Below are 11,343 nucleotides of genomic sequence, written 5' to 3'. Positions count from 1 at the left end.
GAATGACGTTCTTAAAATACCAACAATGCTCTTTTTTAAACATAAAGGTAGGAAAAATTTAAATAGCCTCCAAACCGGAAGCTGTCGTCAGTAAACGCCATTTTTGGATGATGATGTGCTAGTCAGCAGACTCAGACTGCTGGTAAGAACGCAGGAAAGCTTGTTGGTGTGGAAAATGAATTTATAGAATTCGCTTTAAGTTCAGATGAAAACAGACATGAATCAAGCACAGAGGACAGGCGTGCTTGCACTAGGAATATGGTGCCTTGTTGTCGTTTTATTAGTTGTTCGAATTGACAGCGCCAGTGTTGAAGGAAAGACAGCGGGCGACAGATCTGTAGGAAACTCAGCAGCTCAAAATGACACACTCACTACAACAGTGGCAACACCTTGCACAAACAGTTCAGGTGAAAATAACACCTGTAACAGTACGACGACCAATGATACAGAACAAGTATCGACGGGGTATATTTGGAAAAAAATAAATGAGAATCGAGCCATGTTGCAGAGGGCCTTTTACGTGCTGCTGGGGGTGACATTCATAGTCATTGTCTATTTTGGAATTAAGTATATCAGGTAAGAAATTGTCTTCCTGTTAAGTGTTATTCAACAGTTTTTGGACTATAATAAATGCCCATGTCAGTGATAAATACAGTAGCACATTCATGATTGTAGTTGAAGTCTGCCATTATTTGAGATTAAACTTATTATTTAAGAAACGCTGCATACAATTTCAAGTTTAGTTTTGACATATGCAGGTGCCACCATTACTGCAAAAATGACCTAGTAGTTTATTTCTGACTTCTACCTAGTAGTTTATTTCTGGCTTCTATCACATGTGCAGGTGGTGGTGTCTGTACATATATTGCCATCGTCTCCACCTGGCGTCAGAACTGAAGTTGCAGCAGTGTGAATTTTTTAAAAAACAATAACTGAACACAGACTGTGACAGTTAGTGCCATGTTACTGTTTTGCTTCAAACTCTTGGTTTCTCATTGGACTTAAATGCAGGTTGGATTTGAAAATGACCACGGTCTGATTCCTTTTACCTTTTGAAGGATAATTTTAGCATTTTTGATAATTTTGGCAATGACGGCACTTTTTCTTCCAAATGGTTGCTCTGGCCAGGTTCTCAGTGGTTTAACTGAAAGAGAAAATACCTGTACAAAGTGTCAGTTCTTAAGATTTTATACTCTTGTTAAATACCAAGGAGGCTGCATGTGTTTTAGTAACTTTTACTGACAAGTCGTGACTCTCAGACTTACATGTTAGTGTAGAAAGTCAGACATCTTTGGAACTTACAGTTTAATGTGCTAAGAATCCTTGCTCACCAGCCACAGGTGGATCTCAACTTTATTTCATTCATTCATTTTGTTTAGTTTTATTTCAATAAACTTGTAGATTTCAGTAATAGCCAGTACTTTATTATTGCAAAAACAATTGGGGTGAGCTAAAGAACTGAAAACTTGACTTGTACACCCCATTTCCATAGATTAGATCGACCTACTTTAGATCGACCTAACTCCCTGGGGGTTCACGCTAAATAGCTGTCAGCCGGGCGGACACGAAAGTTAATTACCCCTTACAGCTTGTGGTAGGCGGGACGGACATTTAAGTCGGATTATCTGAAAGTAATCTAGTGAGACTCCCCGCGGGGATAGATCGATCTAAAATCTATGGGAATAGAGCCTAAGACTGAATGAGGAGTGGTTTGTGCAAAGATGACAAGATAATTATTCAGTTCAGGACAGTTTATACAACAGAAAACCTCCAAGTTGTGTTGATTTTATTTTGACCTACTTTTCCCCACATAATAATGGTCGTACAACTAATATAGATCTCCACACAGTAGTCTGTTAGACTGATGTATCCTGGTGCTGGTAGTGTATGAATGTAAGGGTAACATTTTCAATATTCTCTGGAGTCTGGATGAAAATGATTCAAGTTTTATAAGCTTTCCACAGCAACTGCAATAAAAATATTCTTAATGCATGTATTATAACAACTAAGTTGTCACATTGTTATGAACAAAACTGCGATATTTAAAAATTGAATACCCAGATTTTAAAAAATAATAAATGGTAAAGTGTAACTGGATCTTCTGACTATATAGGTGGATTTTACATGTTTGCCTTAACAAAACTGTGATGATTTATGTTGAAAATAATATTTTTGTGCTTTTTTTTAGGGTTAGAAAAGCAAAAAATAAATCCAGGAAGTATGGTGTTCTGGCGACATCAGACAACATGGAAATGAGGCCTTTGGAACAAAGCGATGAAGAGGATGACAACACTTTGTTTGAAATGCGCAGCAATAAGAGGTAGACTTGATGCAGGTAAGAAAGTGATTTATGAAATTTTATTCGTTTATTATTATTATTATTATTATTATTTGTATTGGTTTTGCAGCACTAAAAGATTTGAGCATAATTAGGATAAAAACCTCTCCCAAACATGGACACTGTATATTTGAAAAATGTGATTATTTATGCATTCATGAAAATTACAAAGTACATTTGTATCTCATTTTTCTTTAACTACACTGTTATAATGACTATAGTAAGATGTTTTTTTCCTGTCCTATTTCAGTCATCAAGGTTGAGGTTGAGAGGGCAGACAGCGCCACCATTACCACATACCCACAGAGGTTGTGTGAAGGGTTCTACAGGAGTGCTCAAGTTTTGTTATGTTTCAAGTTGTTATTGGTGATAAGCCTCGGTTTCTATCTTCATTAAATCATTGCCCATCATTGCACCTAGTTAGCTGTAGGTATCTGTTCTTACAGCAAACTTTCCTGAAATAGAATAATAATGTGCAGTGCATATGATGCCAAGTGTAATACCTAGGTTCTGGTGTTTTGGACCTTAATTACAAGTATTAGAGGACAATATGTCAGATGGTATTTAATAATTCATATTATTCAGCAGGCTATATTGGTACATGTAGTACCGTGTTCATTTGACTTCGTATTTATAAATATCTTTTTTTGCTCATGTAAATGCAGGAATATGATATCTAAGTTACCAAGAAACTCTCTTCAGACTGTAAATATATACTTTCTTTTATGATTTTTTTTTTAAATTTAAGTTATATATATATAGAGAGAATTAAGACAAAGTTGGATTATAAATTAATCTGAATGACAGTCAGTAGTTAGCAATTGTTTTATTACCTTTATGTTCAGAATGCATTTATATAAAAAAAATCATATAAAATATATCAAATTCAGTATTTTGGGTTGAAGTATTGTCCTACTGCTCTGCCTGGTCTGTGTGCCTAGATAATTGTGGGTTATTTGTGCTTTATGCAAATGTAATTTTCCGTCATCATTAAGGCTACCCAGCAGCTGGGTCTGTGAACTGCTATCACATTAAACAGTGCCCTCTCACTGCTTGGTATTAAATCATATTGATTGATCTGGCAGAGAATTCTACTTGAAAATGTGCATGCAGGAACATGTTCCTCCAAACACACACACGTGAATACAATGAAATGATTATTGTGCACAGAAATATACTTGCTTCTCTTAGTGAGCATTTCAGAACCAGTTGATCTGCAGATTGAGTAGTCAAATATGATGTGCACTTGAAAGCAAGCTGCATAATCCCCTAACAATTTTCTTCCTCAAACGCGCACCATCCCAGAAGGAGCAGAGCACTTTAATCTCGGTACATGCTTTCCAGTGGGTCACGCCATATTTGATTAGTTTATTGCCTTCTATCCTGTGCTGACATTGTCACCTCGCTGGGTACTATTGTATACCTTGCCATGGTCTTGTGTTGACATAAACTTGATTTCTTTTATGCTCCTGATGGAAATCTTTTCCTTTCAACACAACTTACTCATGTTTTCCTACTATCTACCTGTAAGATCTTATATTTCTTTTTTATGTACAGACACAGATGTGTCTGTACATATTGCCATCACCTGCGTCTGTCGTCGCCGTCGCCGTCCCTGTCGCTGTCGATGTCGCCGTCGCCGTCGCCGTCGCCGTGCACTTTCATCGTTAACACGATAAGTGGAAGACAGTTTTACTTTTTGGCTTTATATTTACAGAGCTGATGAATATTCATAAAACGCAGGTCAAGTTCGAAAATCAGCATGTTTGGGCAATTATTGTAGTATTTATGCTGTGTTTTCACTTTTTAGCATATATGCAACACTGTTAACACATTTCAAGGAAAACCGATAGGCCTGTTGTCATGAAACTCACAGGAGTAATTAATCTTTCTAAAACGCAGATCAAGTTCGAAAATCGGCATGATCGGGCCACTATTTTAGTAGTTATGCTGTTTTTTTCACTTTTCAGCATATGTGCAACACTGTTAACACATTTCAAGGAAAACCGATAGACCTGTTGTCATGAAACTCACAGGAGTAATTAATCTTACTAAAATGCAGGTCAAGTTCGAAAATCAGCATAATCAGGCCATTATTTTATAAGTTATGCTGTTTTTAAACATTTCCTCAGATTCAATTCTTAGGCATGTTAACAGTCTCATTATTTAACTAATAAGATTTGTAAAAGTGTTTGTTTGACATTTCCTGCATCTTTACAACATTGTTAGTTGATTTTGTAAAAATGATGGTAAACTTGTTATTGTGTATTGTGTAATAAAGTTTCAAAAATGGAAATAAACTCATATCATTGCAGTTTGTAAGATTCAATCATTCACTATGTTCAGAAACTCAGAATGGAGGAAATTGGACTTTTGACACTGTTCTATTGATATTTTTCACATCTCATCAATTTTCTTAGTTGATCATATAAAAATGGCAGTAAACTGTTAATTTTGTTTTATGTTAAAAAAGTGTTAAAAATGGAAATAAACCCATTTCAGAATAGTGCTGTCTTGTTTACATTTTGGCATTTTCAAGTTGTGACTTTGAAGTTCCATGGGCCTGAAGACCTTTGCTAGTCAAATTTTCTGAATATCCATAATACTAATATTTTATTATTAAAAATTGATGGTCATTATGCTGTTAAACGTTATGTAATATTGCATCAAAATTTGGAAAAAAATATTTTGGGCACTGCTCCCATGATGACCATTTAAGAAAAATCATGTCACTTACTGTTCTCAAACTTACAGGAAAGAAACATGGGACTAAAATACAGCTTCAGTAGGCAATGCAGTCTGTTTGGTAATTCTTTCTGCTAGTTAAACATTTTTTTTTTAATGAAAATTTAATTTTTCACATATTGGCATTTTCAAGGTGTGACTTTGAAGTTCCATGGGCTTGAAGACCCATGCTAGTCACATTTTCTGAAAATCCATGATACGTATATTTTATTATTAAAAATTGACGGTCATTATGCTGTTAACCATTACGGTAATATGCCAAATAATTCGACCAAGATAAATTAATTAATTTCATGGAAATGTCAGTTTGGTTGAATTGATTAAAATACAGCAAATGGAAACCTTTGATATCGTCGGATTGTTAGGGGCATCTGCCAAAACGTCCATCTTTCCGGAAGTGTTGCATTTTACCGGAAGTGTTATGCAAGATAAGCCGCAATCTTCGCCTAACACATGTTTCAGGCATGTTTTATCCTCCTGAAATCTTATTTTGCTGTGTACAATATGTGCTAACATTACTTAACATTAAAAAGACGACAATTATAATTTTTAATTATATATTTCCCTCACCTACGATCACTTTCATGATGCGCTTCACAAGTGGGACGAGTATTTCCCCGGAGACAGGTGTTGTAAACAAAGGCCGGTCACTTATACTTGAAACCAGTAGCTTTAGTGGACTTAAACCAGTTATGTGATTTACGTACGCCCTATTTGAATTTTAATATGACAACTGAAATCAACCGAATTGAATTTTTTTACCAGTCTGAGATTAGTTGTTTTCAACCCGCAAGGCTTGCTCAGCGTCGAGGCGTAGACGTACGTACTTCCGAAGAAAATTCAATCACCCGTATCAAAGAATACTCAAACGGAAATCAGTGTAACTTCAAATTACTATTAAGTATTTTATTTAAAAAGCATGTCATATAAAAACATATTGAGAAAAGGCAAAATACGGAGCGTACCTGTGCCGATAGACATACAGTATCTTGCTTGCACTCTTCCGATTTTCTTACTTATATACTCTCGCTGTGCACAAACCACGGTGCATATTGAAAACCCCACTGATACAACCCGAACGTAAAAAAAGCATTTGCTTGCCATAATTTTCACAAAACAGGTGCATTTATAATTTGACGTGAGAATTGAGCACATGCAGAAATGAGAGACTGCTTTTATCTGGCCTGCTCCAGCATAGCGCAAACCACATGTTAATGAAGACGGTCCCATTTGGGGGGAGGGGGGTCACAGGAATGGAGTTCGTCGTGGATTACGCTAAATATTATCAACATTTCATGCATCTGGGGAAATAGAAAGTGACTCACAGGTAACGTAAATACCCAGTGGAACTCTCTATGAAGCTCCCATGGAGTTAAGGAAGACGTCATTTTTATTGTTGACAAATCAGTTATCCATGTAGGTGAACAGCGACACGTGTTCGTCAGATTTTGACAGCGCGTGGTATTTGGCGCCAAGAAGTCTAGGCGGTCGATCCCGCTGATCTTTCGGTCGATTGTAGTAAATGTAAGATCGTTGACTTCAAGAACGTTTCCCCGTCTGCATATATATTTCAATCGAACTTGAAAATAAATTGCTTATTCTTCCCAAACTTTTTATTGCTAGCAAACGGGATATATGGTCTACAGTATATGAAGGTGTTTACGACGTATTCTACCCACTGTCGATATTTGGTTTCATCCAGAATAGACCTTTTTTTACCCCCCCCCCCTCCCCAGTTACGGGCGTGATGAATCAGTCAGCGAGGGCAAGTCTGCTTAATTAGCAAAATTTGTATGTCTATAAGCACTATTATTGTCATCGGGGACAAAGGAAAAGACAGGTACGTCATGCTTCCATATTAGATCTTCAGTTAATTGTTTCTCCCTCATTGACGAGAGCTATTGAAAGGACAACAATTGACAAAGGGCCGAGGCATGCAGCATCTATTTCACTGGCTTGAAAATTTACCGAGTCTTGTCGACGATGTGGTCGAACAATCGGAACAAGAAAAAAATTCTGTCCCATGATTTTGACGTATGGACTAATTGTTTGAGCCCAGAAAAATTAATTTTATAAAATAATTTTTGTGGTCGGATTGACTGGGCCCGTCGAAATGCTTGGCACATTACCGTATGTAATATTGCATCAGAATAGAAGAAAACACAATTTTGGGTGCTGCTGCCATAATGACCATTATGGGAAAACCATGTTAGTGATGATTGCCAAATGTTCAAAAAAGAAATACAGGACTAAAATGCAGCCTGAGTTGGAAAAGCAGTCTAATTGGCTTCTTTTTCTGGAAGTTATACATTTTCAAAGTGTGAACTTGAAATGCCATGGGCCTGAAGCCTTATGTTTGTTACACATTTTACTTACATTGGTATTACCTGTTGAGCATAATTAAAATTTGATGTTGAATTTGCAGTTTAACATAATGTACTTTTGCATCAGAATTGACAGTAGCCTATTTTGTGCATAGTTATTTCCTGCTTTTTGTCTGTACATTTGACAGCTTTGCTGCCTTGTTGATATCATTTAGTTTAATATAATGAGCATCTGATTACAAGAAAGGACGTGCATGCATGCACACACCAAAGTTTACGTGAATGTCCTTGTTTTTGGGGGTTTTGTTGTAGAGATCCACTTTATTTTTTTGTGGTTATTGTTGTTGGAAAAAGATTCCCAAATCATGTTATTATGCTGTCTTTTTTACCATTGCCATTTTGATTGAAATATCATTTGTGCTCTGTAGTTATAGAAAATGGGCAAGTCTTCTGCAAAATAATTTTGAGAACAAAGTTTTTGGCTTACATTGTCTTTCAGCTTTCTTGTTGACAATCTTATAAAGTTTATGTATTTGCATAGTTAATTTTGACTTCAGTCATGCTTTTATACTGTTTGTTACTAAAAATGTATTAATTTGCAAATTAAGTGGAACAGGTTGCCTTTCATATGGTATTGTGAAACTCAAAACCAGCATCGTGCAATTTGAGACCTGGTGTTTTGTTTTGTCATTTTTTTTTCATGAACAAATTGGACTGTAAACTGTATAATTCTGCAGTAATCCCAATGAAAGCTTTTCTGAGTGAAAAACCCTGTTCATTAGAAATATATAATATGATCATATTTGACTTGGGGCTCGTACCCAGTTAAATTAACATTCTACCTAGATTGATCCAATGAGCTTGTATAAACACCAGCTTTTCAGTATTCTACTCGATGCCAAAAAGAGGCTTGTTTATCTGATTGCATTCAGCTAGATTCCCTGGGGAGTTGGATTGATCTATCTATGTTGATAGTTTCAGTGGAAATGACCCTTAAATACCAGAAAGAAGGAACTCATGATGTTAATTTTTAGAGTTCCTCAGTCTTAATGTTGGCAAATGTGGTGACTTGAGTAAATCTTGATGCTGACTGAAGTCTCTGCAATGAGCACCAGCAAATTTTGTTTTATGGGGCTTCCAAGATATTTAAGACTGCATTCCCACAGATTGATCCATCTGGATCGACCTAACTCCCTGGGGGTTCATGCTAAATTGCTGTCAGCCGAGTGCGCACGAAAGTTAATTACCCCCTTACAACTTTTAGTAGGCGGGACAGACATTTAAGCCGGCTAAGCCGACAGCAATCTAGTGAGACTCCCCACGGGGATAGATCGATCCAAAAATCTGTGGGAATGCAGTCTAAGATTAAGAATATGTCTGGCAATAATTTATGGTGAATAATGTCTCTCATTTGCAAAAACTTAAACTTGCCCATAACATGTTCTTTTGTGGTCTTTGGGATGATTGGATGACCATAGTACATGACTATGGCTGTCTCATAGTGTTATGTTAAAGAAAGTTATTAGGAATGTCATGTTATGGGAAAATTGATTTTCTTTTCTTTGGGTGTCTTGGATTCTACACATTCCAGTCTTCTACTCTTTCATGTTAAGCACAAGGTGCTGGTTTATGACAACTGTTTATTTATGTATGTGCTTTTTCCAAGGGAATGGGCTTAATTTGAGAGCAGCAGTGCATTGAAATGTTTCTGAGCCTCTATAATCTTGTATCATTATTTATAAGGAAAAATAAACTTTAACTTTAGTTGTTAGTCTTATTTTTTAATTTCCTGGTTTTGAGTGCTCAACAGAATGCTCAAAACTTTGAATTTAGAGATGAAGATTTCCAGGAAATTTGGACGCATTATTGATGCCCTCTGGACCCCCAACAAAGAGCTTTGTGCCTTTGGAACTTGCATTTTCCTACTTTATCTCTGAGTTTTAAGTCTCATCAAAACTGGTACCAGGTTCAAGAAGTCGTTTCTAACAAATAATTGTTGTAAGGGGTCTTTTGCTTAAATTTACCTTTTTACTTGAAATGAAGAAACAAACCCTTCAGGAGAGGTTCTTATAAAGATTTCTTGAACCTTGTCTTCTGGAGAAATCATCCAAATGGGACAGTTGTGAATGTGCCTGGTGAGCTATGCGTCAAGATGCATTTATCTTAGCTACCACAATTGCTGAACTCTCTCCAAACTTCTGTATTTGTATTATTCTGATTAAATAATTTGGTGTTAGATTAGACCTGGTGTTCATTGATATAAAACCCTTGGCATACATTTATAGAATCTTGACCAGAGGAATTAAAAAGGTAATTGGCCTATTTGGAATGTAATATTTTATAGGAAAGAGACTGATAAAAATTGCCCTCAAAGTAAGTGAAGAAAAAATTAATCAGATTTCTCAGTCTGTAGTTTAAACTATTTATTAGAATATTTATCGAAGTAAATTATGAGGAAATGTGAATGTTTGCAGGTGTATTTAGTGTAAATCATATGTCAGCACTGAATCGGTGTATTTGAGGTTGATGGTATTGTGTCCTTAATTTTTTTAAATGTTTTATGAGTAGCTTCCACCCCATGTCTCTATAATCCTTGTAACATTTGTAACAAAGCATTTTATAATGTGAGTCTTAAGCTAAGAAAATTTTCTTTTAAGGTTCAGCAAACCAGTTATTTTACAACGTGGACAGCAAAATTACTGTTGTAGAATTTTATCAAAGTTATCTCCACATAATCTGTTGTGGTGTCCTTACTGTTTAGATTATATGACACACTTTATTTTATACACATATGTATAAAGTGAACAGCATGGACAGGAGGATTGAGATAATGGTTTACACACTGACCTCAAGCCCAACTAGGGTACATGACTCATACATATTTAGGGAGTTTTTAACAATAACCCCAAACCAACGTGACTTGAATCATATTCCTATGTACTTCCAAATAGGATCATTACAAAAAAACTCCCACAGTCAAAGTTCAAAACTGCTCCAAACTAACATTACCTGGTTCATGTATAAAGTTTCTTACAAGTGGAATTGTGGTGTAAAACCGCACCCAGACTAGGAGGGAGAGTTTTATAGCACATTGACTTTAGGATATGAGGATGGTCAGCTGTATAAAGAGGGTAGGGAATACCCCCCTCTTAGTCACCAATCACCAAGATAAAAACAGCTCAATCACCAAGCATCCAATTAAACTATATTCAAGCCAATCACCAATCACCAAGAATTCCTGAATCATGTTTCACGCAGAATATTGGGCTCAAATAACACATCAAGCTTGAAAAATAAGGCCAATCACGCGGAACACAAAAGGTATTCCCCACCCTCTAAAAAGGATAACCATGAAATGTCATTGGGTAAAGATGGCCTCACTGCTGACTTGAATATTTAACAATTTAACAAATTAATAGATTCACCCTTCAAGTAAGGATGTGGCTAAAAAAAACTTGTGTAACAACCCAAAAATAAACCTTTTTAATTGATAATTGATGAACATTGAGGCACAAAATGATTATAAATTGATAAAATTTCAACATGTGTTCTTGTATTTAATATCAAACCACAATGTCTGCTATGGCCTGAAGAGTGCTCTAACAAGCCCTCTCTCCAATTATTGAATTTTGCCATCTGTAACCTTCTCACAACTAGCTTAATTGATTGCAGTGACCCGGGGGAATTTGGTTGTCAGGCACTTCATACAGAACCTCTGACATTTCTGTGGAGTTGCCTCAGAAATTAATTTCTTAAGTGCATTTATTGCTCTCAATCAAATGGAAGAAATATTTCAGGAGCCACTAGCTCTTGAGAACCGGCTTTTTTGATAGGTTTTAGGAAATGCTCTTATTCTTGTAACAGATTGTGGAGATCTTAATTAAGTTGCCTGTGAAGATATAACCCCTTGAGGTAAAAGGCACCAGGCATGGGAGA

At 36.1% G+C, this 11,343-nt stretch overlaps 1 protein-coding gene across 1 annotated transcript; it reads left to right on the top strand.

Moving 5' to 3' along the window:
- Positions 1–93: 93 nt before the first annotated feature.
- LOC106170653 (uncharacterized) lies at positions 94–4,652 on the top strand. The gene is made up of 3 exons (XM_013550626.2): positions 94–576; positions 2,189–2,335; positions 2,589–4,652. Exons 1-2 carry the CDS (start codon positions 206–208, stop codon positions 2,322–2,324), a joined length of 507 nt encoding a protein of 168 aa, XP_013406080.2. The 5' UTR covers positions 94–205; the 3' UTR covers positions 2,325–2,335; positions 2,589–4,652.
- Positions 4,653–11,343: the final 6,691 nt, after the last annotated feature.

The sequence above is a fragment of the Lingula anatina genome, chromosome 1, assembly GCF_051362555.1.
Source record: "Lingula anatina isolate TDL-2025a chromosome 1, LinAna3.0, whole genome shotgun sequence".
NCBI classification, from domain to species: domain Eukaryota; kingdom Metazoa; phylum Brachiopoda; class Lingulata; order Lingulida; family Lingulidae; genus Lingula; species Lingula anatina.
This window is presented reverse-complemented; position numbering and strand designations above follow the sequence as displayed.

Coding starts and splice junctions, on each gene's coding strand:
- LOC106170653 (XM_013550626.2), top strand. CDS start 206: ATGAAAACAGACATGAATCAAGCACAGAGGACAGGCGTGCTTGCACTA. Junction 577..2,188: donor TTTGGAATTAAGTATATCAG/GTAAGAAATTGT, acceptor GCTTTTTTTTAG/GGTTAGAAAAGCAAAAAATA.